The sequence below is a fragment of the Oikopleura dioica genome, chromosome 2 (genome assembly GCF_907165135.1).
Source record: "Oikopleura dioica chromosome 2, OKI2018_I68_1.0, whole genome shotgun sequence".
NCBI classification, from domain to species: Eukaryota; Metazoa; Chordata; class Appendicularia; order Copelata; family Oikopleuridae; genus Oikopleura; species Oikopleura dioica.
In genome coordinates this window covers 1899899-1925349 of record NC_137292.1, presented here as the reverse complement: position 1 = coordinate 1925349, position 25451 = coordinate 1899899, and the positions used below count along the sequence as shown (strand labels likewise).

Here is a 25451-nt window from a genome sequence, read left to right as displayed (position 1 = left end):
AGACCAGCAAAATCAGCTGTGCATCGAATTTGAAAGACAAGTTCGACATATGTTCCGCGCGCTTTTTTAAATACCCTGGGGCGTGTGGCATCCCGCCTGTAAGAAATCGAAGGCTCAATATGCAAGTCGTCCCCTGAGGCCCGTGCCCGATTGCTACATGAGTAAGCGGCGGGCGAAAAAGGGAGAAAATAAAATCGAGAAAATGGATTATTTTTAAAACCCAGATTTGTAAGATTCGGAAAGGGTTCATTTTTCAAAAAAAGGGCGAAAAAAGAAGAGAAGAGAAAATTAATCAATTCGAGAAAAAAAATGAAGATGAGAGCAGAAGAGCGAAATGATTTGAGTCAAATGAAGGTAATGCATATTTCGATGGCGCGTGAGGTAAATTTAATGCTTCAAAAAAGATGCTTTTAGATTTTAAAGATAAGATGATTAAATAAATAAATTATTGATAATGATTCTTTATTTCGAAGGCTTTTGGGAAATTTAATCTGGAAAACCATAAAGATCTTATAAATTTGGGCACTTCAGCGAGAAAATAAGAGTTTAAGGTTGGTTTTAGGATAAAACGATTTACACGTCTTTCAAAAGTCCGAGTGGTTTTTTAGTGAAGTTAAAGTTTTAATTGGATTTTGTTTAATTAATTTTCTGTTATTTCTTGACATTATGAAATCCGTCCTATGTCAGATATCGGCTCGTAGTCCAAGCAGTGATTAGAATCCCCAGATCAGCTGTTGATTTTTTTCGTGTGCCTCGAGGGACACTACGGGCAAATGAATAAATCAGAGCACCAAAGCAGCGCCGAGAATATCCAAACCTTCGAGGCATAGGAAAAGTGTCATCAAATACACCAAAAACCTTTTCTTCTTCATCTCCCGAAAAATAAGCATCAAAAATGAGGACCAGCGAGCACTTCTTCTCACTCAAAGCATTTGAGTTTATTAAAGGTAGAAGCCAAAACTTGCCTGAGGGGCGAGAAAGTCAGTATTTTAAAAAATGAAAGGTGCTAAGCTTCAGTAAATGTATATGCCAAAAATCTTGGCAGAGAATAAGATCTGAGCAGAGTTTTTTAGAGAACAGAATTCAAGGAACAAAAACGCAAAAGGTAATTTTTGAAGTTAAACAAGAAAAGTCTTCCTTGATTGCAAAAAACAGCAAATCTTAAAATCAATTTTGGCAATGGCGAGGGAGAGAAAAAATATAATTATAATCAGCGAAGCTTGAGTAACGCAGCGGGCTGCCTATTCAACATGAAACGGGTTTCATCCCTTTTTCGCTTAATTACTATCAATACTTCATTAACCAGACGCTGATCTTGATATCTTTTTTGAGCACAGAAAATCTGCTAAAAACAGCAGCCAAACCGACAATTTTTAAGAAAAAGAGATGCTCAAATTCGAAATTGAAAGCATGAAAAAAGAGTAAAAAAGGTATTGAAACCAAATTTAATTGAATATCATAAATTTGAGTTGAAGTCTTCTTTTTTGCTCTCTATTTTTTCTTCTGAAATTTGACAGAAACGCATGAAAAATCAGGGAGCCGGCTCAGCCGGCAGTGAATCTCGCAAAAATGTGCATTAAAATGGATATTAAAAAATGGGGGCTGAGTAATTCTCACAGTTTGAGTGAGTGGATGTGGCCCTCTCTTTCAGCGTTAAAGAGAAGACAAAAAAGGACTCTTCGAGAATCAGAGATAAGAAACAAAAATTAACGCTGATGAAAACATGGATCAGCAGCCGGTGAGAAAATACTAACGTTTATTTTTTAATAAATCAGATTTCTTAACCCCTATAAGCGAAGCAGTCTAAAGAACCCCCTTAGACGAAGTGTACAATTTTTGTCGATTTGGCCTTCCTCTTGAGATAATCTCCTGAAAATCACAAATTATACATAAACGAACATTCTCTTTCAAACTGCACTTTTAGATTTTCTAAAAAAACTATACTACGCACTAGAATTTGTTTTTCTTATATAATTAATTATGTCGAAATTATTAAAAATCTTCATCCAATCTTTTCAAAGATCCCAGATTCGAATTCTCCATACTTAAAAACCTCTAAATAAGTTAAAAACAATAGCTCAGAGACGCCTGAAAGATAAATAGAAATTTTTGTTCCTTTGAAGCGCGCAGGTGGAGGTGAGAAAAACGGTGCTCACGCAGTACTCGTGGGTCTTATCAGGCTGAAACTTTTTAGGGAGGTGCGTAATGCGTGTGCAAATACTCATTTAAGTTTTCAGATCGTTCCGATTTACCAGTTCTGTTTGGCAGGCGATAATAACCCGAAATCGACAAAAATTGTACACTTCGTTTATAGGGGTTAAAAATAATTTCCTAAAATTCGAAAATTTTATTAGATTTTTTTAGGGCAGGTCTTTCGAAAATCAACCTCTGACTTCAATGCCAAATCAGAGAGCCAGCCTTATTTTTTCCGTCGGCGGCGGTGTTATAGCCCTTCCTAGACACCAAGTAGAAGGTATCTCACTCAGGGTGAAATTCTCGGCTTGAGAGCAGGATGAGCTAATAATGCACAGTTGTTACAGTATCAGCTTTAATCGCAAGTTACAACTGTACCTGTCGATCACCGAAATACATTGATTTCATAATCAAAAAATTGATTGGCGGATAAATATTTCGGACTCAGAAGTATAAAACGAACGGCGAAAAGTAGCGAAAGAATAGCTATTGTCGGGAATAAAATCAATAATTTTGATGCTAAGGTGTGGAAAAGTAGCCTCAACTTCTGGCGGAAGAATAAAAATGAGCCCCTGGTATCAGTCGTTTTAAATAGAAAGAATAAACGAGACTCTCACCAGTTCCATTTTCTTTTCTTACTTAATACTCGTCACGACTGAGTAGAGCTGCGATACCTAGTTATTGAAAATAATAAATCGCTTCAGTAATTATTGAAAACCTATTCGAGAGCAGAACGTCTTTTCCTTCAAACAAAAAACTCAAATTGCAGCAAAGCAAGAGGGAGGAAGGGGAAATGAAGGAAGGGTTTATTGACTAAAAAAATGACTTTTCGAGCCGGACAATTATCTGTTCTTTTTAACGATTTTTAAGGCAAATAAGGCAAAAAAGGAGGCTTGAATGTCCGGTGTAAGCATGCTTATCATGCTTCATGATCTTAGGAGCTCCAATCTACTATATATATATTCTCCCTCTTATGTAAAACTACGTAATACCCGAGAAGTAATTATACTCTACTCACTTATTATGTAAAAAAGATGCACTGGGATCTCTAGTTCTAATAGCTTAGATTATACATAAGTTATTATATTATTATTTAGTTAGCAAATAAGTTGATTACCAACTTATCATTCAGGAGGGGGGGAAGTTAACAGAAATTATGAAAAGATTTATAAATCCATAATTCAGAGAAAGATAACCACGGTTCGCGATGGCCTAGGTCACGAAAAACATAATTTTTCAAAGTCGATTAAAACTACTTTTTTTAGCGGAGTCTTCCACCACTTCTTCAGACCAAGGCCAATCTAATCGTTTTAATGAGAATGAAACGCTTCAGGCACAGATGTCTTGACTCTAGAATTTTACCAATTTTATTAATTTGAAAACGGATTTTTATTTGACAAAAAATTGTTATGACTTCTGTTAAAAAAGGAATGATGTGAAACTCGGGCTAAAACGATTTTTTAGTCTCATTTGAGATTCACATCGCTTCAGGGAACTTCAGTAATTAAAACTTTGGGTGTTGCATTCTCAGTCCCTCCCAGCATGAAAATGGAAAGTAGCGTGGGAGACTCTTCCCGCGACTTAGTCAAAACTAGCACTTCGCAAAATATATTCTCAAGGAAAAACTCGCTTGCTCCTCGTGATGAGTTGTTACAGTATATTGTTAAGTTGTCTCCTGTTCCTGAGCCAACGGTCGGCGAGGAGAATAAAGCCTTGAAACCCGGGACATCGAGATCTGCTGCTGGAATAACAAGTCAATTCAATATTCCGTCAACTTCCAGAAACTGCCCAAGGAAAAGATCAAAGAACAAAAGTCCTCCTTTCAGAAAGGGCCTTTCTTATCTTCTCAAAAAGCCCCAGCCCTTCTTGTTCATCAAGCAATTCGATTTCGACGTGCTCGGTCAACTCATCGAGCTCAAAGTCGACGAATCGCAGCTCCAACTCTGAAGTCTGGTAAGCTATCCCTGGGAACTTGACAAAACGAACTCTTCGATTAGCGATATTAAAATCTTATGAATATCGTCATAGCTAGCCCTCTTCTAAAAAAGTGAAAAGATAAGAATGGATAGTATCAGTTCCATATAGCTTCGGATTTGTTTTCATCGTCATTTCATTTTTTTGAAAATGGATGTTTTAAGCTTTTTGAAACCGGAAGTGGGGCGATTCGCGACAGAGAAGTACGAGCCAGCCAGTTCCACTTTTGCAGTTCCTCCGCCGATTCTCGTCAGATTGGAAGAAAATATCCGCGTAAGTCGCTTTTGAAACCCCCTAGATACAGTACCTGCTCCTTATCCCTAGATTTCTTGCTGAAGACGCATCTCTAGAGTTTCTCTTCAGTCAAGAAATCGATCATGATCTTCTCGAAAATTTCAAGAAAGCAATTTTTTCAGAAAGAAGCAGACAAATTCCTCACTTCCGATTCATCCCTAACTTCCGAGGATTCTGAGTCCGAAGCGCGAAGTTATAAAACTCTCCGCCCAAAGAAAAGCGAGACCCCTCGAAAATCTAGAGCCAGAAGTCAGAGCTCGAAGCACAAGCTCCCAAAAACCAACCAAACCGAATCAGAAAGCCCAAAAGAAGCAAACCAGAAGCAATCAGAACTAGAATCAGCGAGTTCCTCGTCGACAAAAAAATCGTCTCCGAAAGTCGCCAAAAAAGGACCGGCAAAGCGAATGGGGGCAAAATGCTGCAAAATAAAACCAGTTCAAAAGGTAACATAAAATGCAGTTTTTCAATGTCAATTTGGATTCACGAAGTCTTCAAAATTCTTTAGTCGAATATCATCATCACGAATTTCTCCGCTGTGCTTGAAGACAAACCGACTGAAATCAAGGAAGAGTCCAAAATCGTCCTCCGATATAAGGTCAAACTTGTTTCGAAAAATCGATCTACTTACGTACCGTTTAGTCACCATACTTTCTCGCCGACGCCACAGTTATTTTTCCTCCAGTGATGAAAAACGAGACATGGACGGTCGGATGGATTCAAGGTTAGAATATTTTTCTCTCATGATAATTTAACGTACTCGTCTACTGTAGCTTGTTCGGAAATGCAGTTTGTCAACACTTACGGAGAGCTGGGCTGCTCAAGTTGGGAAATTCCAGCCTTGATAAAAAACGAGATCGCTTTTGTTTCCGATTCCGACGGAGTTAGTTATCCCTGGTATGGATCAGGGTCCGAGATCGCCACGATAAAAGGTCCCTGCCCGTCCTACTCCGAGCTGAATGTCAAGTAAGAATTTCCACTCTCAAACAAAGAGAGCATATGTTAGAGAACTTATGTTTCTTGTCAGGATGAACGACAATTTCCATCCTTCTGTAACCTGGGACGTTCCAGTTTCCGAGCGAGAAAATGTTCATTTGACGAGTATTATGAGAGATCAAAGCTTTATCACGTGGCTTGCCGCTGTTAATGAAAGCACTGGAAAGATAATTGTGCTTAAAACTGTCAGGTTAGATTTTTTTTCAGCTCTCGAAAAAAAAAATGATTTTTAGATGGAGATTCAAGCTTAAAATCGAGGTAGATCCGACCAAAGACCTCGGGGAGCGGGGAAAACTTGTTCCAGTCAAACAAGAAAAACCTTCAATCCAAAGTGGAGGAAATATCATTCCCGTAAGTACTGCTTCTTCGGCTCTGGAATATAAACACTTTAGAAAACTGCGCTTATAAAACCCTCGGCGAATAATTCTCAAGTGCTCGTTTGGCGACCGAAAAGTGGGACGGAAAAAGTCGTTGTCAGCGCAAAAGAGGCTTACAACAAAGATGAAAAAGTTTCGTTTTTTAATGGCGCTTCTGTAATGGACAGAAAGAGGCATTTAGTCAGATTTATTTCCGACGAGGTGAGAAAGATGTTGGTTTCTTTAGCATTTTTAACATTTTTTTCAGGAAGCGAAAAAAGCTTGTGAAAACGCAAAAAGCTGATGCATCAAATTTAAATTGTCCGCCACCAATTCTTCATCAAAGCCTGTACTTCAGTACTCGAGTTCTTTAAGACTCTTTACTTTGTAATTATTATTCTCTTTGGAAGCAAATGAGTCCCAAGATTGCGGAAAACCCAGTTGCGATTTAAGTTTTTACCTTCTTTTTTATTTCTGTGTGGAGCCTGTCTTTTTCATTCTGCATTTTTATTTTCAATAAATGATAAACAATCTTCATTGATACTACGAGTTCTTGGGAGACGAAAATCTAGCTAGTTTTTTCTACTGAGAGTTTCGATTTTCATGCTCAAGTCAAGAACCTTAAGTTATCAACGACTTATATAAGGTTTTTCAGAATTCTAATTTTATAGAGCCCCTCTGGCTATGCCAAGGCCTCTAGGAGTAACTTCTGACCAAGGCTCGCCTCACTTTGCTGAGCTTGCTAAATCTTTGCGGGTGTAACCTAGTTCCAGAAGAGGAACCCGCGGTTACTCGAGGTCGAAGGGTCAGATCTCAAAAGCTTGTTTTTAAGACAAGAAGAGAAAAAATAGAAGAAAACGAAAGATGTTGCCAATTCGATCAGCGCTTCGACTTTCATCAAGATTTGCTTCGGTTTTGAAGGTTTCAAGCGCCGAGAGGGATATTATTCTCAACTCTTTCAGCAATGCTGGTAAAGTTTTTTGCCAATAATTTTCCTTAATTCTCTTCAGAAAACAAAGCAGCCTTCCAAAGTCTCGGCAATTCAGTCCCTGTCGATTCCCTGAACAACCTTTTCGCTAAAGACCCCGTCGCGATTGAAAAATTCCTCGAAGCAATCATGGACACAATCGAAGTCGACCAAGAAAAGAAGCTCTCCTTCGCCGAGTTTTTGGTCATCATGGTCAAGAGAAAGGGAGTCAACGGCGTCCAAAACGCTTTCCTTTCACAAGACAAGGACCGATCTGGCTCGATTTCAAGAGATGAGCTCAAGGTGATTATTTCTTTTCCTTTTGAGAAAGTCAATGTTTTCGAAAGGAATGGATGACCAAATACGGCCACTTCCTTACGCGAAAACAGGTTCAAACAATGGTCGACGCTGTTGATGTTAACGGCGATGGCGAGATTGATTATGGAGAGTTTTTGGTAAGAAAAAGGGCTATTCTAAGAGAGTAAGTATTATTTATAGAATCTTGTCTGCCAAGAAGTTCTTCAAATGAAATCAGAATGAAGTTGATCAAACATAACTTTTCGGCAAATTTCTGAAATAAAAAAATGACAAAATAGGCATTTCGTCGTTGTTTATTTATAATTTCAATAGTCATCATTGAGGTAAGAGTTTCTAGCAGGTTGTGTGAGGTCTATCCAGTTATTTCCAAAGTCATCCTCTCCCAGAAAAATTGGCGGGTCGTATGGAGCGCTCCAGCGGGAAGAATCGTTCTGCTATGAGTTCTAGAGATTTCGAACGAGTGGATATTTTTACCTGATGAATTGGAGTCTTCCTTGATTTCGGTTCGTGGTAGAGCACTTCGACGACTCTTGAAGAAGTGTGGGTGTTCGCGTTTTTCAAGATCCCGGGTCGTTTTTTCTCCGTTTTTAGCTCGTTAATCAGATTCTCTTCGGATGGGAAATCCGAGCTTTGGAATCTGTGAGACTTTTTACTGCGCGGCGGAATAGGCTCGGCCAAAATGGAAACGAGATCTTCAATCGAGGGACGTAGCGTTTTCGGAAGGCCTGATTTAATCTGAAAATAACCACTGAGGTGAGATCATGGGCTAAAAATAGCGGTCTAGGAATGAAAGAAGAACTTACCAGATTTGAAGATCTTTCCGTGTTATCGAATATAATATCCTTATACACACGATCTTGCACCTCCGATCTTGGCCTTTCTCTTGCCACAGTAGATGGCCTTAATCGTTCGGGTGAGACAGAAAATTCATGAAGACCGTTTCGTTGATGATTGATTTGAGGCGGCCGAAGTGGAACTGGAGGAGGTGAGTTTATGCTGTTTTTCTGGTAGCGTCCAGCGGGGGTAAATTTTTGAACTGGCTTGAATTCGTTGACTGGCGGCCAGTGAAGATTTTGAGGCTTTTGAATGGGAGCTTGGACTGATCGAATCACTAGAATGGTAATTGCTAAACATTAAGCTTGTAATTACAAATTGATGTATTTACATCAATTGAATTGTCAAATTGCCAACATTAAAAAAAATTAGGAAATATCCAATTTATACAGGTATTATGGTTTTTTGAAATACCTCTTTGAAGTGGCTGAGATCCAAAAGGTGCCGGATTGGACCACAATAAATTCTTTCTCCCAATTTCCGGACTGTATCTGGATTCTCCTGGATCGTTATTTTTCTCAGCTACTGTCAGGGGAGGTATTTGAGGTATTGTTCGAACTAGAGTTTTTTGTAAGTAAAAGATGATAGAGAGTATTATACTTTGAAGAGCATCATCATCATCATCGCCTTCTTCAGAATCATCTGAGTACGCTGAAATCTTTGCCGAATCCGAGAGATGCACTGCATGAGGACTTTCTGCAAGAGAACGATCCGGTAGAGTCGAGAAATTCGCGCTCGACGGCAAGTGATAGCTTCCACTTTGACTTGAGAGAGAATTAAGGGTCTCCACGCTGCCGTAATTGTGATTTTGGTTGTTGTGGTTTATGTTTGCTTGCTGCTGATAGGCGGGCTCGTGTTTGGTCAGTTTTGGTCTGGAAGAGAAATAAGGGGGTGATTCAAAAAGGAGAGCCTTACGATGTCTGTTGGACTAAGTGCGCGAGCTCAGAAAGCTTCTGTTTTCGAGGAGGAATTGGCGGTTTTGGAAAATGCTGAGCGGCGAGTTTTTGAAGACGTGTTTCGGAAACTTAAATCGAACGACTTTAACAAAGTGATACCCTTAATTTGACGTTTACCTGATTTGTCTTTTGCTGTTCGAGAGATGAAATTTTGCTTTGGCTTGAGGTCGTGCTCCTTCCGGCTCGTTTGGGAGGTAAGATTTGGAAAGCTGCGCCGAAGTGCACGTGGAGCCACTCTGTTTGTTTGAGGAATGGGGCCGCTCTTCGCCGAGCTTCCGAATAATCGAAAGAGTTTCGGCTCCACCTGGTAAAGGCAATTAGTTGGCAAAACGGAACGCAATGAGCTCTCTTTTTTAAATTTTGTAAAAATTGGTACCTGTTCGAAGGAAATGCCAATTTCGTCGTGCTGCGCCGCGCTGATCACGTTTTCTGTCCCGTCTCGCGGTTGAAATGAGCGATCTACCCTCGCTAAGCCTTCTTCTTCCCGATAATTTGTCATTCTAGCGGGAACGGCTGTCGCGGAGGATTCCGCGCTTTTTCGCGGATGATTCTGTACCACATTCGACGGTTTTTTGAACTGTTGTTTTTGGCTTTCAAAAGGCTAAAATCAGGGTTAGGGTTAGGATGAGAGTCAGACTTAGGGTTAGGGGAAAACTAACAAAGCCTGAAAAATGATTGCTTACCTTCAATCCATTTTGATAAAACGGCGCCAATTCAAGTTCCCTTCTCACTTTTCTCGGCGGACTAGCACTCGCTGATTTTCTCGGCGCTCTGAGATTGACCTTACTTTGCCGATCTAAGGGCGGCTCCGAGCGACAACGAACAACGCAAAACCAAGTTCCAGATCTTCTCGAAACTGAGGAATGTTAACTTATGTTTCGCGCCATGTACTTACAATTCCGTCCTCGTTGCGCTTCCGAATTCCGCTGCGCCAAAGTCTGAAATTTCTCGCTCGACATTTTCTGTGGTTGCAGCTGCGTTTTTGAATTTTCGAGGTTCTTAATTTTCAAATTTTCAATTTACATTTTGTCAAATTCGAAATTCCAATTCCTCCCGGTTTAAAAAATATATATCAATTGGGGAAAAATATTCAAGCAGGGATTATGCCCGGATGCCCAAGGGAAGATTATTTCGGACATTGATATCATCAGCTAATCGCGGATCAACGATTTCACGCGGCGCTAAAACCGCAGCAAACCGACCCTCTCCCGCACAGATTTCTGCTTCGTCTGACATTTTACATGCTCTTACATAATATTCTACCAAGAGAAATTTTCATTAAGGGTTTTTTGTCTATTAGACTGTCTATCAGACAATTTTCATAAAAAATTAGAAACTTACGGATCTGGAATGACGTTTAGGACTTCTTCCTCTAGAATCTCTTGAATGACTGCGATTACGCTTCGTTCTATTTACAGCTTCGCGCTGGCGCCGTTCAAGTGTGTCGATTTTCTCCGGACTCGGTTCTCTCCATCTTCCAGATTTTCCAGCAGATCTTCTGAAAAGAGATTTTACCTTGAAAAAATATTTTATAAAGCATTTTTTACTACTAAAAATACGCATTTTTGAGTTTGTTGAACCTTTTTTTTAATTATATAAAAATTAAATAAATTATTTATTATTTAAATAAATTACTTTTATTTAATAAAAATCGCTTTTCTACAAACCGGTAAATTTAAAACTAAGCTTGTCGTTATTTTAATCCTCTTATTTTCGAAACAATTTGTTAGCTATATATTTATGCAGCTTTCTAAATAAAGTGTTGCTTTATGTCAACCTTGAGGCGCCGCATAATCGGACGGAGATAAAGTTACTCCTTTCCGCAGTGGAAGAACAAAACTTTCCCACTCGTCCTAACTGCAATTTTTTACCTTTCATTTCGCTGTAATTCAGTTCTGGAAGTCTGATTTTCCTGATTCTGTAGAGAGTAGCGTGTTTGCTCATGTGTCACGTGTTCGATTCTTCGGCGAGCTCGACCCTTTTAATAATCATTTGACTTTGTTGAAGAATCAATGTAAAGGCGGATTAAGGGCGTACCTGGCGTTGTTTCTTGCGCTTGGACTGAGCATGTCCCATTTTTGAATTAGCGGGATCAGCTAATTTCAACTCCCTGAGCTACTTTTTGAATCGGCATTTGGTCAATTTACATTCTAAACGGGGAATTATCATATTTTTACATCATCATTGCTTGACACCTCTAAAAATAGAGGTCTCAGAAAAGTAGTAGCGGAATTCGACTTTTTGCTTTTCTATAAATATTTGATTATCCAAAAGAAAAGAAAAACGTTGAATCGAAAAGTATTCTTTTTTCCTTGATTTACGGTTTCCAAGTCCAGATTAAGGGTATCGCGTCGAAAACGGGATTTTTATCAAAGCGACACTATTTATATAAAATATCCCATTCTTGTAATATTTCCAAAACTTTGTCAAAATATTTTTAACCACTTGTTCCTACACTTTTTTCATCTCAGATTATTTCTATCTCTCTGGCTCTCTTTTCGTATTTTTTAAATTATGTAACATCAAATACCCGGTTCGAAAAAGGGCAAAACGAAATTTATCATCAATATCAGCAGCATCACCCGCCAGTATCCCGCCGAGCGCACCTTATCATCAAGTTTTTTTTTTGACTCGGCAACTTGTCAGCAAGAAGTTGCCAAAATAAAAAATCGCTCTCAAGAAGCGGTTAAAAAGAGGGTCGAAAAGGGGTTGATAAAATTCGCTCGGAAATTCTCCATATCTTCAAGGAGGAAAAATCGCTTCGAATGGGCATTTCTCTGGAATTTTTTGCACATGAACGTCACGTGAGTAAATCTGACGTGTGGAATGCGTCGCGGCTAATTACCCACTTGGCTCCATCTTCCTTTCAAAAATTTAGAGTTTCTCTTTTTTCTTGTGATTTTAGGCGCTCTTCAATTTCTTTATTTTAGAAGATCAAAACCTCGAATTTTGAATTTCTCGATTCCAAAGAAAAAAAGGAGAAAAGGGGGACAAGCATTCTCTCTCTCTTTTCTTCCGATTAAAACTTTATTCTTCTACTAATCCGGATCACGCGCTCGGAAGAGTGGATAATCTTCCCGTTCTCTTACCAAAAACCCTCAAAACTAATTTCCACTAATAAAACTGATCGTTATCAATACTTGGTAGAACTTCTCCCTAAAAGAAAAACTTCGGCAAAAACTCAAAAAGCCGCGCGCAGCTTCCAGCCCTGTCAGATTTCCTTTCGACTCAGATTCTTTATTAAAATTTGGTTGTTTTGTTTTTCATTTTTATACAACCCAAAACAAGAAAAGCTCGATAAAAGTTAATCTCCGATAAAACCTAATCTCTACCCCCTCTCTTTCCCTCTCGCGTTCCTTATTCAATTAAGGGTGTGCCGCACGCTGCATATCTAGGATTTCCAGCTCAGAAGATTTTCTTTTCTCTTAGTTTTTTTTTTGCTCTTTTTTAAGATTTTTGATGATGATTTAGAAAACAGAAAATTAGAAAATTAAAGGTAGTGAAGTGGTAGTTCAGTAACGTGGTGGTGGTTTGTTTGGGACCCTTTTTTGTTGGCGCTGATCATCGTGAAGCTGCCCCGGGGAGATGCACTTTACAAATTCTGAATCGACTGCACGTAAGGCACCTAATTTCCCTCAGAGTTATGTCGCACGATGGTAAATTACGCCGCTCACTGAGCAGCTCTGCAGAAATTTAACCCGGAGTCGAATTTTTTGTTCGTCCACCAATCGCCAAATCTTCCGTCTCCCGCTTTTGTAGTAGAATTTTATAAAAATATGCGGAAATTCTAAATAAAATGACTTCGGTCAGCAGAATACAACTTGCCCTTGAGTCGATCTAAAACCCAATCATCATTTATTCCAGTGTCGAGCAAGTTGGCCTTTTCAATCAATTTAATGACCGGAATCAGCGACTCATATCGACTTTTTTCATTCCATCAACAAATATTCACTCTCTCTTTTTTATATCAAGTATAAAAAGAGACGAATCAACGCGCTGAATCACGAGTTCTTTTGAAAATAAAAGGACGGGCGTCATATTTGGAATCGGTAAGAAATAAGGTGTTTCAATTTTGCGAGTCCGTTATTTGTGAAGTAAAACAAAAGGGTATTTCAGTGCGCCTCCGCGATTTACGACGCCAGTCAACAAAAAAGAAGAGGACGACGAAAAATTAGTCAGAGAAATAAAATTATGAGAATTTTCAATTGATCTTCTTAGATTGAAAAAGAAGAAAATGGAGGGGAAACCTAGATTTCGACTTCAAAATGCTGACTCGGGTAGGAATTGGCTCTAATTTATAGATTTCTATGCTTTTGCATTAATAATTTTGAATTTCTCTGCATCCTTTATTTGGTACATTTGGTTAAACTTGTGTTTCATAGTTATTTGAATCTGAAAATCATTAAAACTTCTGAACTATTAAAGTAAAATAATGGTTTTCGAAAACATCCATCTCTAGAACATTTTAGGTCTTCTTTTCGGCGGCTACGATTTCGGCTTCGGAGATCCTCCGCACTGGGGTCTTGTTTGCCAAGGTTCATCGACTCATCCCTTTGACCAAACATTCGCCGATCTTCTTTGCCAAAATCTAGGCTTTGACAATGCAGAATTTATTGGAACACGAGATAACTATCCAGGAAATGCAACAGAAACAACAAATAGTTGTGATTTGGAATATTCAATGTCCGGCTCTGATTGTGGCGATGCTTCAAGTTTGGATGAGGTGAGTCCTTGTTGATTTCAACGATGAATTTTTAAGGATATACCCGATAAAATTGAACTTTCATAGCGCCTAAATACGAAGTCGGATCATTTTTATTTCAAAAGCAATCCTACTTAAAATTGTGCGTAGAATTCAATTCTGGTACTTTTTTAGATATTTTCATTAGAATTTTCCTCTCTAGAGCGATTTGAAAACGAACTCTCTCGATTGCTCGAAATTTTTCCACTAAATCGCTAAAACTGAACAGTATTCTGTATTGCAATGATGCTAAGCTACAAAATTGATGGGATCAAATTCTTAAACTCGATCGAATTTCCATTCTAGTGATTTTCTTCTCTGCGCGTTTTTTCGCGTGCTACCAATCAGAGCGGTGCGCTCAACCACGCACTTTCTCTCGGAAAAGAGGAGTCGAGTGAGTGAGCTCCCAGCGCGCCGCTTTGTAGAGCTTTTACGCGTTGAGTAGCCCTCAATGAAATGGCTCTAGAATCCGTTTTCTTCGGAATTAACGAAAAGTAAACCATCAAAATTGTAGATAACTGTCTAAAGAACTTATCTATCGAAAAATCTCGACCGATTTATACAAAAAATTTCGAGTAATCGAGAGAGTAAGATTTGAAATCGCTCTAAAGAGAAAAATTCAAGTGAGAAAATATAAAGAAGTACCAGATTTGAGTTCTACGTGCATTTTAACGTAGAATTGCTTTTGAAATATAAATGATCCTACGTCGCATTTCGACGCTATGAAAGTTCAATTTTATCGGGTATATCCTTAAGCAAAGATTCTAGTGCAAAATCAAAAATTATCGAATTCACGGAGGAAGTTGTATTCACGGCAAATCAGAAGTCTACATGAGTTGCTCCTCTTCCCGATCATCAGCAATTCCTGGTTCTTGGTCAGAGTGGTCTAAGCCTGGCTATTGTGACAATGACAGTGTTTTTACACAACGAACTCGGACTTGCATGACGGACCAAGAAGGGTAAGCTCTTGAATTTAGAGATAATATTGAGATGAGATGAAAAAATCATGACTCTTTTTTTCCTAGCGCTCTTAGTTCATGCGAAGGTCATTGGCTCGAGTTCCTACCCTGTCCTGGTTGCAATAACCATGAGGTTGACTATGACTACAATGAGGACTACTACATTTATTCGGACGATGAAAATTCAAGTTCAACAGCTGTCCCGGTCTACCGACCAAAACGTGAAGTGGATGACCCTTGCCAATGCTCTTTCCCGACAAATTCTTATTTAGAAATCTTTGAAAGTAAGAAATCTATAAATCTCAAAGTCAATAACTGTTGAAGATAATTCTGGATCATCAACATATCTGCTTTCCAGCTTTTTAAGCATCGCGCTTATCAGTGGAGTGGTTCTATTCGTCGCCAAGAAGAAAAAATCAGGAAAAGAAGCAATAAAAGATGAAGAAAATCTTGAAGAAGAAAAATATTTGGTCGAAGAAAAAGTAGTGGATGAGACGGGGAATGAGCTGTTGTCGGCATAATATGTCTTGCTGCTACTGTTTTGCACTGTAATTATGTGAATAAACACTTTCAATTACATACCTTCGCTTTTTCTTTTTAATTAAACGTACTCAGAGCTAATTCTATAAGTTTGAAAGCTCATATAAGTCCATGACTCGAACTAGAAGCTTTGTGATTGAGTGCTGCTACTTTTTCCATAAAATATTCAACCCTTTATATGAATATTTTAAGCGCACTGGACATGGAGATTCAAGCCATGTGTCTATCAACTATCCCGAAAGAAGAAACTAAAGTGAACGAGAAATAAAAATTGAAAGAGGCTGAAAAAAGAACAAGAGATAATTGAATGCAAAAGAAGCTGAAAAAATTCTTCACGTATTTGATTATGGCAGCAATTGTTTTGGGCAAAAATTATGGAATGTTTATGCACAGTAGGTTTTTGTTTTGATTAATTTTCGATAAAAGCGTTTAGTTTTCTATGACTTTATGAATTATAATACAGTCGAAGCCATTCTTAGAAGATATAGGAAATGTTGAAAATCATGGTCACCAAAAAATTTTGAAAAATTCTGCGTGGGCGGCTTCACGGGTGCTGATTGGCCGTTGAGCCGAATCCGGGCTTCTGATTGGTTAAAATTTTGTCGCAAAATTTTTCGAATTTTTCGTTTGTTCCAGACACCTTCCCGAAATTTTTGTTTAAAAAAAAATTAAATTGGGAAAATTATTGAAAGAAAGACACGATCTGAAAGGCTCCGAGTCGATTGAATTCAACCAAAAAACAAAGAATCCATGTTCTTCTGATAATCTGCACGGACTTTCTTTTAATGCGGTCGCTTTTCTGGTGCCTTTCACTCCTCGCCGACCCCAGTATCGAGTGGACTGGGGCAATTCAGGTCTCAATTATTCATTCACCAGTGGTAAGACACTCATTCTAGAGTAAACTCGGCAGGAAAAAAGACAAGTTCCGTCGCAAGGTAAGGAAGTTGTTAACCACAAAGGCTGCTGAAAAGAAATCACCGTTCTTGACATTCTCTATTCAGCAAGAAAATGGAATCTCAAGAGAATTCGTTGTGAATCTGAATCAACGAGCTTCAACTAGCTGCTCCCCAAGAGGTTTGATTTTCTTGTTTGAGTTTCAAGTTGAGAAAAAATTTTAGATTCGAATGAAACATCTTTTCGAGTTCAAAAAGTAGAATATCTCGACGAAAAACGACGACTATCCGGCATTCCCCGACCAAAAAGCTTGTCGATTCAGTCTGATATCGTCACACACAGGACTCGCTCAAAGAAATTCTAGCGCTAAAGCAAACTTAAAAGGATTTGAACAAGGTATCAAGAGCGCTGTCTACCAGACGTCAAGTAGCCGAGAGGATGAGAAAACTGACTGGAATCTCTTCAAACTCCAAAACTTCGCAATAATCAACAAACTGCCCTTTTCTTTAAAATATAAAAAATATACAATGAAAGCCTAAAGAACAATGGCATTGCCACTTATGTGCCTTAGTTGAACAATGATTCATCAATTGTCAATTGATCAAATAGCAAACTACCGCGACGATTTTTTACGATGAAAGTGACCTTGTTACATAACGACCGGAATTTCCTGGTCTATATTTGTGCGTATTGAAAATACCTAAATACCCCGCGGCAATTTCTCAATAATTTCTTGCGCCGGGTTACGCATCGTGTCTTTATTTCAAGAGAAAAAGCGACAGAAAGTTCCATTGTGGCGAAGTTTTGAAAGAATCTTGGCTGAGAATCGTGCCTAAGCCTGGAGATATCCTCCCAAAATGTCAGGGCAGACGTAGAGAGCAAAAATATTGCGAGAAGACTACTAGTAAACAAACTTTGTCCAAGGCGGCTTATTTTCGGATCAGAGGAGATAGAGAAACGAGATGGCGGATAATGATGAAAATGAAAACTTGCTTGGAGAAGATGGGCAATCCAGACCGAAAATTATTAAGAAGCTCAATTTAGAGGGAAAAGATATAATAAGTAAAAGATGTACGTACAAAATTATTAAGAATTTATTTCAAATATAAAATAGAAAAAAAAAATCTTCGAAAATTACTTTTCACCGAAAAAAAATTTCAAAAATATATTTTTTAATAATTTTTTTTTAGATTTATCTGGTGCAAAAAGAAGACCTGCCTTAATCCTTTTGGTGCTATTTATTGTTATCAGGAATGGAGTTTTAAATATTCGAGATCTTTTTCAAAGGAGAAAGTTTGCCCTCGGTTTGAGCCGGTTTATTCTAGTGGTCGGAGTGGCTTATGTTTTCTTTATGCCGTTGGGCAGATTTGAGCCTTTTTTATTGCGAGCAAATTTCAAATTTTATTGAATATGCAATTTTCGCACAGGTGTGCGTTTTTTCGGGATATCCTTAAACTTTGAATATCAAAGGGAAAACCTCTGATATTCATGAAAACTCATGAAAAACTCTAGGAAAGCCTTATTCAAGTCAAACGCGATCTCTTCATCCGCAAAAGCATCTTTTCCGCTTCTTCAAGTCAGCCTTCGATTGAAGTAACTTATGGAGGCGTCAAACAAAATCTCACAGGCGACGACCTGGAAAGTCTCCGAAATTACATTTTGATGAATGTTCCTCCAGAAGACTTTGCAGGAGTCAAATCGAATCTGGTCATCACTGATGTCCTGAGAGAGGCTGGAAGGGATGCTGCTTATTTTAATGGAAGTGTGTTGGATCATGCTTGTCCAATGACAATTCGAAAGGTAAAAGAAAGAGAAAAATATTAAGATAAAATAATAATGATTTCAGTCGACAAAGAAGCTGCAAAAAAGAGTCCCAGATGTGATTGGAATCGGATTCGCCAAGTGTGGAACTGGCTCCCTCGACTTTCTCGACTGCCATCCTTCAAGTAAGCTCTCTCTTCTTTCATTCCTCTTCATCACATCCTTCAAGTTACTTTTCGAACATCCGAGCCAAAGTTTTTCTCAACGGACAAAATCGTCGACCGGATCATCGAAAAGACAGAAAGTTTTCCGAATCCGGATTTCATGAGCGACGTTGATTTCAAAAATATGCAATACGAGTTGAAAGATATCAAAGAAGACTACATGCGCAGAGTTCCCTTAGCAGCAGACGACGAAATTCTCATTGAAAAATCTCCGCAATACAGTGGCGGCGGAAGCACAGAAGTGAGAATCAAGCGAGCTAAGGCGATGAAGGCCCTGAACCCGAAAGTGAAGATTATTGGCATTGCTTGCGATCCGGTTAAAAGAGCGTACTCCCAGCTCTCGTGAGTGGACAGAATGGAGGGAGATGATTAAAGGTTTTTGTAGGATGAAAGAGCGAAGAACGGAGCAAATGAAAAGCCAAGGGAAGAAATGCGGAACCAAGGGTTGTCTCAAGGGAACAATCGAAGAAGTAAGGCTCATCGATTTCTCTCGAAATTCTTGATAAAAAAAATCTAGGCGTTTGAAGCATTCACCGAAAAGCAAAAGCAAATCAAAGAACACGACCTGCCCATGGGTTTCGCTGACTACGCAAATCAATGCAAACCCTTTGTGGACATCGTTGGCGCTAAAAACTTTCACCTTGTCGACGGCGAAAATCTCGTTCAAAACCCAAATCATGAGTGGGGAAAGCTGCTGGACTTTCTCGAAGTTGACAAGGAGCATTTTCAATTTTACAAAGAAGAAGAAAAGGGATTCCCTTGTCTTGATAAGCCAATCAAACATTGTTTAAACAGTTCAAAAGGTAGCGCTTTTCAAAAAGTTCGCTGAAAATAATTTGATTCAGGAACTTCGCGAAAAACCGATGTTCGAGTTCAATACGGAAATTTCACCCAAGTCTGGGACCGACTTTACAAAGAAACGGTTCTAGAAATGATTCCCTTTTTCAATATTTGCGAGGAGATCGACGATGCCTGCTGCGAAAAACTCGCCGACGAGAACAGTTCATTTTCGTGGATTCACCGTTATGCCTGTACAGATATTTAGGCGAATAAATTATTATATGAAATATGAAATGAATTTCAATAAATATGTTTGTGAAGTCAGTGAGGCGGATAATAAAGTTCTGAAATCGGTAGAGCGTAAAATTTTATTAAGAAAGTGATTATATTCTGAATTAGACTAAGTGAGAGAAAAACAGAGGGAAAACGAGGAAAATGAATTCAAGAGATTTGTTCTTTGGAATAGCGAATTTGCCCAAGATGAGAAATGGGGGCTATATTGATGAGGAACTTGCTTTCCATGTGTAAGAATAATCTCAAATCGAGTCACTAATCGACTTTTATCAAGAGTGCGGTAGTACTGGCTTATAATCATCACCCTTGAAATTTTCAGTTTTCCCCAATAATTTATCCGAAAACGGATTTATGGTGTTTCTTTAATTGCAATTTTCAGCCATCCTCTTATGACAATCGCTGCTTCCGTGGTCGACCTCGCTGAAGATATCACAACCAATTTCACCATCGTAATATAATATTACTAATACTCATCCCTTGTCTCTCCTTCATTTTCTTTCAGTTCACTGATGCTCAAACACTTCAGGCATATTCTGACATTTTGAAAAAAGCCCAGCTTGCGAAAAGGCTGATCAAGAGCATCATCAACAAGGGGGAATCTTCCGTCCCGCTCTTTTTCGAGTTTTGCCGAAATTTTCGAAAAAGATCTTGCTCTGACTACAATGAATCGTACTTGTACGACCTTTTTGTTGGATGTGCTACACAGGAAAGTACTCATTCTTCCACAAAAATTCGAAAAAGCTGCAAACATGAATACTCTGAAATTAAGTTCGACTTTTTGATCGTCAATCTTTGCAAACAGCTCACGGATGTTGTCCATATTCGAAAGATTCATACATTCTTCCAGGTAGTATTGCGCTCTTTTCTGCCTCTGATGGAATTGAAAAGGCAATCGTGAAAGAACGCTCAACAAAGATGTCGGCTGTCATCTCGCAAATTGTGAAAAACGAGCCTTTCGAAGATTCCAGGGAGCGATTTCAAACATTATTTTTTTCAAAATCGCATAAAAATTGAAATCGTTTTCAAGAAAAGACAAAACTGCAGCTCTTTTTCTCTGGCTTTTCCTGAACTGCGACCATCCGTATCCCTCCGAAGGTACCTTGTTTTTTCTGAAAGATAAAGTGACAATTTTCAAGATGAGAAAAATGAGCTTGCCGCGAAAACCGGAATGCAAAAGGCTCAGATTCAAAACTGGCTCAGGTACTTTCTCAAAAATATATTTGACAAGAAATTCTTTTCTAGCAATGCTCGAAGACGATATCTCCCGAAGCTCAAAATCTCGAATAGCTGCGTCATTCCCTACGGAAAACCAGACGAATAAAAAGTTCATTTTCCTAGCAATGTATTTTTTCGACGTAATTTTTCGTCAAATCGAACTGACAATTTTCTCAAAAGCAGCAGTCAGATTCTCTTCAAAAGAGTTGGAAAAGACCTTCTGAACATTTTCTGGTCGAGAAGCGAGATGAGTTGAGATGAATTCTTCGTTGTTATTGCTTGCTCGGTTGTCACGAACGATGATTGGGAAGATTTCGTAGTGCTGTTTTGCTCGCGCGGTCACCTTTAAAAAATTCAAGTGATGGAACAACAACCAGAAGTCATTTTTTACCTCTTCTTCAGTAGCTTCCGTTCCTTCCGGTGTTCTAAGCCCGTTCATATCCCACTCTGAAAACAATTTCATAAACAAAGTTGGCCTCAACTTCATTACCGTCGTCAGTGATGACCAGAAGATATTGCTTTCTTTCTCTGTCTTTGCTTATCGGAAGCATTTTGTCCAAATCCGTGATGAAATTCTCCAAGCTCAAATCTTGAAGACACAAAAACAACTGGCCATTTCCGTCGAAAGAGCTACTCTCTGGATTTATTTTCGCGTTGGAGGGGTGCACGTGATCGCATTCAATTTGCCAGTGAGCTAGGACTCCTGATGAATCTGCTTTTCCACCAGAACCTAGAAAAAAGACTTGACTCTAGAACAGAGCCTTTTTTATTACCCGGAACGTATGATTTGGTCAGCTTTTTGATCCCAGAGAACTGAACGAGACTCATCCCACAATTCTTGCCAAATTTCTCAGCAAGTCGAGGAGCCAAATCGTCAAAAACCAATTTTTGTGCCACATCAAAAGCTTCCGAATTGAAAGTCCTATTGAAGGAATCCGATCCGTCGAGAACAACGATTACATCGTGAAATATTTCATCGTCACTTTTACGGGGTGTAAAAAAGCAGTAACAAAAAGGGAGACAAGTTGCCGCGGCAAAACTCAAACTAAGAAAGCGATTTTCTTCATGAAAAACCATTTCGCTCTGATTTGAATGAAAACGAATTTCAGAAGAAAGTATAGAATTATGCATACTGGACAAATAAGCGGCACTTTTTTCTTTGTACTCGTTTTTTCACTACCCTGGACCTGACCATCGAGCTTTCAACTACAGTATTCGTCTGGATTGAAATTTCCGGTAAATCATCCTCGTCTGATGATGACTCATCAGAAGATTCGTTTCCTGGACGATTGTTCTTGACCTGCGTACTTCCGGTGAAATGGATATCAATTTCTTCTATGTCTTCGTCTGAGGACTCTTTTTCCCGAAGGCCGCTTTTTACTTCTGAATTTTGTGCTATTTTTAGTTCAAAGTCATCCATTTCGTCATCTTCACTTTCTTTATTTCGAAGAGACGGAGCGTTCTCAACGACATTCGGTCGCAGAATCGTGATTTCCATCTCTTCATCTTCATCTTTGTCCTGTTCGTCTGTTTTCCCCTTTTCTTTCGTATTGCGTATTGCCGATTTCCAGCGAGCCCGTTTTTCTACCGCCGCGTAGGGGTTTAATTTGAGCATCGCCTTGATGTTCTTCAACGGATTCTTCTTAACTGTTGTTCGTTTTGATGCAAAACCTCTTGGTTTCAAGGCTGCTCTGACTTCATCAGCTTGGAGGACTCGTTGAAGGTCTGGATTCGAAACAGTCGAGCGAGGCATCGAGAAACCCTTCTTGTTCTTCGCTGAGTAGACCCGATCAAGAGCCTCGAAAGCAGCCTGCGTGTAAATGGTAAACCGGCCGACGTGACCTCCAGGAGCCAGTTTCAAAAGGTTCAACTGATCAACCGGAAGCAGCGTGACACCAGGAAGATTTCTCATCGCGCGCACGATTCCATCGTCGTTTTTGTACACTTGAAAGGGATAATTTACGACTTTCGATAAAAAAAAGACATGAAAATGAATAAAAACTAAGGTGGAAAAAAAGTTATTATTTCCGGCATATCCGATCGTCATTAATCATCCGATCCTATTAGCGGCCCTCTTTTCTGAACTCGTCTTCGATTTCGTATTTTTCCTCGCCCTGCTCTGAATCTTCTCGTCTCCCTTACTCTTCTGATGTCTTCTAGAGCTCCGACGTTTCTCAATACTTTTGCCGCTTCTTTTGTCTTTTTTATGCTTTCAACCGCGCTCTCAAGGACAAGAGGAAATTCAGGAACGCTTTCAATCCTGTGGCCTTTGGCCATCGCGAGAGCAGGAATACCAGTAGCGGCGATAGCAGAAACCGTCGCAAATCGCCTCTGAGTTATGTTAACCCGACGATGCCAGTTGCGCCAGGTCTTGGTCGGGTTGAACATTCTCCCCCCGCGACACATGTTTCCAAAAGCCGCTGCTCCAGATCGCGAAGTTCCGCCGCCACGAACTCGGGGAATTCGAGCTACTGCTCGGCCAGTTCCCCACGATTCGGCAGAAGTTTGCTCCCCAGCTACCTTTGAGACGGCATACGGTTGTCTTGCGTTTTTGCTCAGATTTGTGTGGACGAATTGAACGATATCTGTTCGAATAGGAGCCTTCACAAGCGATTACAGTAAGTTATCCTGCAAAACCTAACTAACCTTGAAAACAGCTGGAAGATTGACAGTATCTTCAGTTGGTTTTCCATCTCTAGAATAGACCGAAACGACCGGCCGCGCTGCTGCCATTTTGATGAGTGAAAGAGCATGAACGCATTCGTTTCCACTGAAAAAAGTAATGTAGACTTTTACGACGCCGTTAAGGCTGAGGAAGAAAAAAAGCTAGAGAACAAGATGTCGTCATAAGTCGACCCTACTCGGCCTTTCCCATTTTTTATATTGAACAAAGAATTTTGTTATGAAAAACAACAAAACTTATTTTCGCACGTGTTAATCGACATTCTCCTTATGATTAATAATTCACGCTTTTTTTATTTTTAGATGACAAAATTTCGGTAAAACTTGTTCTTTTTTCATTTTTCTATATTTTGGCATGAATGAATTACTTTTTAATTTTTTGACTTTAATAACAGCGAAACATAACCGAGTGGAATTCGAGCAGTATCCTGGAGTCTTGAAAACATGGGATGAGGCCGTTGAATGCTGCAAAGATAAAGGAGGAGAACTCGCTTGGTTTGAAGATAAATCGCAGTTTGACGAAGTAAGATCAAAAGTTTCTTAAAAATCAAAAATTTGAAATAGTTTTTGGAGCTAAACCCAACAAGAACATGGCTAGGAGGATCCGATTCTGTTAACGAAGGGACCTGGCTTTCGGTTTCTCGAGGTTTATCAAAATTTTGTCTTTTTCTTTGGATTTTTTTTATAGAATCAATGCATTTGAAATGGTCCTCCGGTCAGCCAGACAACTGGAATGGAGGAGAAGACTGTTTGGTGTTTAATTATTGGGGCAACAATCTGATGAACGACTGGAAATGCTATTACATAGCTGGAGTTTCTTGCAGATTTGAGCCCGAGCAAGACCCGGATGTCTTCATAAGCGTTGACGAAATACCAGGATATGAAACTTATAAAGTTTGTTCGACAAACGAGATTTATACGAGGATAAGGGATGAATATTTTTCAAAAATTCAACGCCTGAAAGGAACCCTCTTCTATTCAGACTTGAAAAAAAGCCTTGCAAGAGGATGCCCTTAAATATCATTATTTTTTTAGAAAAGAAAAGCATATATTTTCAGAAAAAAATAAAATTTAGAAAAGAAAAAAGATCTCAAATATGTTTTTAGGCGGATGTGTTTGTTGCAGCGCAGCAGGAACATTTGCAGCCATTTGCGGAGCATTTTGAGCATTTGCACGGGTCACATCCTGGAGGACAGTCTCGGCAGCCTTGAGAATAGAAGAAATAGGGGGTGGCCCTTTTTGATAAAAAAATTACCTTGGCAAACTTTCTTGCAAGAATCCAAAGAGCATTTGCAAGGATCACATCCTGGCGGACAAGAGACGCAACCTTCGCAGGAAGCTAAAAATTTCCACTTGCTAGACCCTTTCGCGGAATAAATTTACCTTCGCAGCATCGAGTAGAACAATCCATTTTCTGCCTTTTACGTTGTCAAAAATTTGAGAACTGAATTCGAAATTGATTTTTTTCATCCTTTGTCAATAATTCTAGAAAAAAAAATTTGTCATAATTTATCGAAATTCAATTTTGAGAAAAGGATACATATTTTTTTAATAATTTGACGCCGACAGGAAGTGGCTTACATTGAAAATTAGCTTCAAGAGATAACAACAACATTTTTCAAGGGATGTTCACAATTGAAATTACTTTATTGGTAAGTTCTTTGCTTTTTTAACATTAAGGGGGAGGTGGTCGGTTTTTAGAGGTGCTTTTAACAAGCATAACTCCATAAATTTATTATGAAAAATTTTTATTCGTTTTTTGTCTGATAGAAAAGGGTTAAATGGAGGGGCCAACGTGGGAAAAATTGACAAAAAAATATGTGATGTTGGAGAAAATTTTACTTAAAGATGACCCTACTCTTAACAAGGATTTCGGCCAAATCCTCGAAAATTTTAAAAATTTTACTTATGGAAAATACTCTTCAGACGAAGATTTAGAGGCCAACGTGGAAGAAAAATAGGCTTGCAATGGTAATTAAGGTCGTAACGGCCGATTTAAAAATGTCGCTTTTGCTAAAAATCGTTATTTTTCACTTATTTTTCTTGAAATTTTCCAAAAAATTGCCAAAACCCGTAATTTTTTGATATTAACAGTTCTAATCTGATAAGAAAAATATATAATTCATAAGAAAATTAAGTTTTATTGGTTTAAGTGCGAAAAAACAAATTCTAAAATTCCGAAATATCTCGACTTAATGACCTAAAATCGAAAATTTTCTATATCAAAGTTTATCCAATCAAAAAAAGCTGGAGACCAAAAGTGATTCTTTTTTTATGGAGAATTCAAAAAAATAATCAAAAATTTGAAAATCGACAAAAAAATTTCCGACGACCTCCCCCTTAAAAATTGATCTTTGCAGATGTGTTTTCTTACCTTATTGCAAGTCTACGCTGTTTTTGGATTGGTTCCTACATTTCTATCAAGAGAAAATTGTTTGAGACTCAAGAAAACTGATTATTTTACAAGATTTAAAGC

At 38.8% G+C, this 25451-nt stretch overlaps 8 protein-coding genes and 1 long non-coding RNA gene across 13 annotated transcripts; 6 read left to right on the top strand and 3 right to left on the bottom strand.

Moving 5' to 3' along the window:
- The first annotated feature begins 114 nt into the window (after positions 1-114).
- Positions 115-6116, top strand: LOC145699567 (protein FAM78B-like). Of its 3 annotated transcripts, none has more exons than XM_081776839.1 (11): positions 115-354; positions 3862-4146; positions 4332-4440; positions 4584-4904; positions 4967-5056; positions 5101-5182; positions 5232-5424; positions 5486-5644; positions 5688-5805; positions 5847-6032; positions 6079-6116. In XM_081776839.1, exons 4-11 carry the CDS (start codon positions 4866-4868, stop codon positions 6112-6114), a joined length of 903 nt encoding a protein of 300 aa, XP_081632965.1. In that variant the 5' UTR covers positions 115-354; positions 3862-4146; positions 4332-4440; positions 4584-4865; the 3' UTR covers positions 6115-6116. The 3 variants fall into 3 exon arrangements, with proteins under 3 accessions (XP_081632965.1, XP_081632967.1, XP_081632966.1); XM_081776841.1 differs by lacking the exon at positions 115-354 and adding an exon at positions 1063-1105; XM_081776840.1 differs by lacking the exon at positions 115-354 and adding an exon at positions 1583-1738.
- Positions 6117-6674: 558 nt separating this feature from the next.
- On the top strand, positions 6675-7317 carry LOC145697560 (neo-calmodulin-like). The gene is made up of 4 exons (XM_081774781.1): positions 6675-6780; positions 6821-7080; positions 7125-7232; positions 7276-7317. The coding sequence occupies exons 1-4, from the start codon at positions 6675-6677 to the stop codon at positions 7315-7317; spliced, it is 516 nt and encodes a 171-aa protein (XP_081630907.1).
- Positions 7318-7382: 65 nt separating this feature from the next.
- Positions 7383-11037, bottom strand: LOC145699546 (uncharacterized). 2 transcript variants are annotated; one of them, XM_081776812.1, is made up of 13 exons: positions 10923-11037; positions 10757-10863; positions 10227-10383; positions 9781-9883; positions 9569-9741; positions 9262-9486; positions 9003-9189; positions 8845-8953; positions 8530-8801; positions 8344-8487; positions 7899-8206; positions 7570-7830; positions 7383-7529 (listed from the first exon to the last, which is right to left on the bottom strand). In XM_081776812.1, exons 1-13 carry the CDS (start codon positions 10959-10961, stop codon positions 7401-7403), a joined length of 2214 nt encoding a protein of 737 aa, XP_081632938.1. In that variant the 5' UTR covers positions 10962-11037; the 3' UTR covers positions 7383-7400. The 2 variants fall into 2 exon arrangements, with proteins under 2 accessions (XP_081632938.1, XP_081632939.1); XM_081776813.1 differs by having other exon boundaries at positions 7383-7526.
- A 1655-nt stretch (positions 11038-12692) lies between these two features.
- Positions 12693-15144, top strand: LOC145699569 (uncharacterized). 2 transcript variants are annotated; one of them, XM_081776843.1, is made up of 7 exons: positions 12693-12934; positions 13002-13059; positions 13104-13162; positions 13355-13608; positions 14395-14585; positions 14652-14869; positions 14910-15144. In XM_081776843.1, exons 3-7 carry the CDS (start codon positions 13120-13122, stop codon positions 15104-15106), a joined length of 903 nt encoding a protein of 300 aa, XP_081632969.1. In that variant the 5' UTR covers positions 12693-12934; positions 13002-13059; positions 13104-13119; the 3' UTR covers positions 15107-15144. The 2 variants fall into 2 exon arrangements, with proteins under 2 accessions (XP_081632969.1, XP_081632968.1); XM_081776842.1 differs by having other exon boundaries at positions 13002-13162.
- Positions 15145-17429: 2285 nt separating this feature from the next.
- On the top strand, positions 17430-19060 carry LOC145697559 (heparan sulfate glucosamine 3-O-sulfotransferase 3A1-like). The gene is made up of 7 exons (XM_081774780.1): positions 17430-17446; positions 17537-17819; positions 17866-17965; positions 18010-18346; positions 18390-18474; positions 18522-18807; positions 18850-19060. Exons 1-7 carry the CDS (start codon positions 17430-17432, stop codon positions 19047-19049), a joined length of 1308 nt encoding a protein of 435 aa, XP_081630906.1. The 3' UTR covers positions 19050-19060.
- Positions 19061-19211: 151 nt separating this feature from the next.
- Positions 19212-20399, top strand: LOC145697557 (uncharacterized). The gene is made up of 5 exons (XM_081774779.1): positions 19212-19308; positions 19458-19527; positions 19581-19788; positions 20215-20278; positions 20321-20399. Exons 1-5 carry the CDS (start codon positions 19220-19222, stop codon positions 20397-20399), a joined length of 510 nt encoding a protein of 169 aa, XP_081630905.1. The 5' UTR covers positions 19212-19219.
- A 364-nt stretch (positions 20400-20763) lies between these two features.
- Positions 20764-23030, bottom strand: LOC145697556 (uncharacterized; the record flags this gene model as incomplete). The annotated part of the gene is made up of 5 exons (XM_081774778.1): positions 22940-23030; positions 22356-22894; positions 21481-22239; positions 21067-21275; positions 20764-21023 (listed from the first exon to the last, which is right to left on the bottom strand). Coding segments are annotated over exons 1-5 (1854 nt in total), but the record flags the coding sequence as incomplete, so codon positions are not given.
- A 14-nt stretch (positions 23031-23044) lies between these two features.
- On the top strand, positions 23045-23963 carry LOC145697555 (perlucin-like). Its single transcript, XM_081774777.1, has 5 exons — positions 23045-23072; positions 23371-23498; positions 23540-23621; positions 23664-23869; positions 23958-23963. The coding sequence occupies exons 1-5, from the start codon at positions 23045-23047 to the stop codon at positions 23961-23963; spliced, it is 450 nt and encodes a 149-aa protein (XP_081630903.1).
- A 76-nt stretch (positions 23964-24039) lies between these two features.
- On the bottom strand, positions 24040-24478 carry LOC145700167 (uncharacterized). Its single transcript, XR_014134166.1, has 3 exons — positions 24359-24478; positions 24231-24314; positions 24040-24181 (listed from the first exon to the last, which is right to left on the bottom strand). It is a non-coding gene; the product is annotated as an uncharacterized LOC145700167 (long non-coding RNA).
- Positions 24479-25451: the final 973 nt, after the last annotated feature.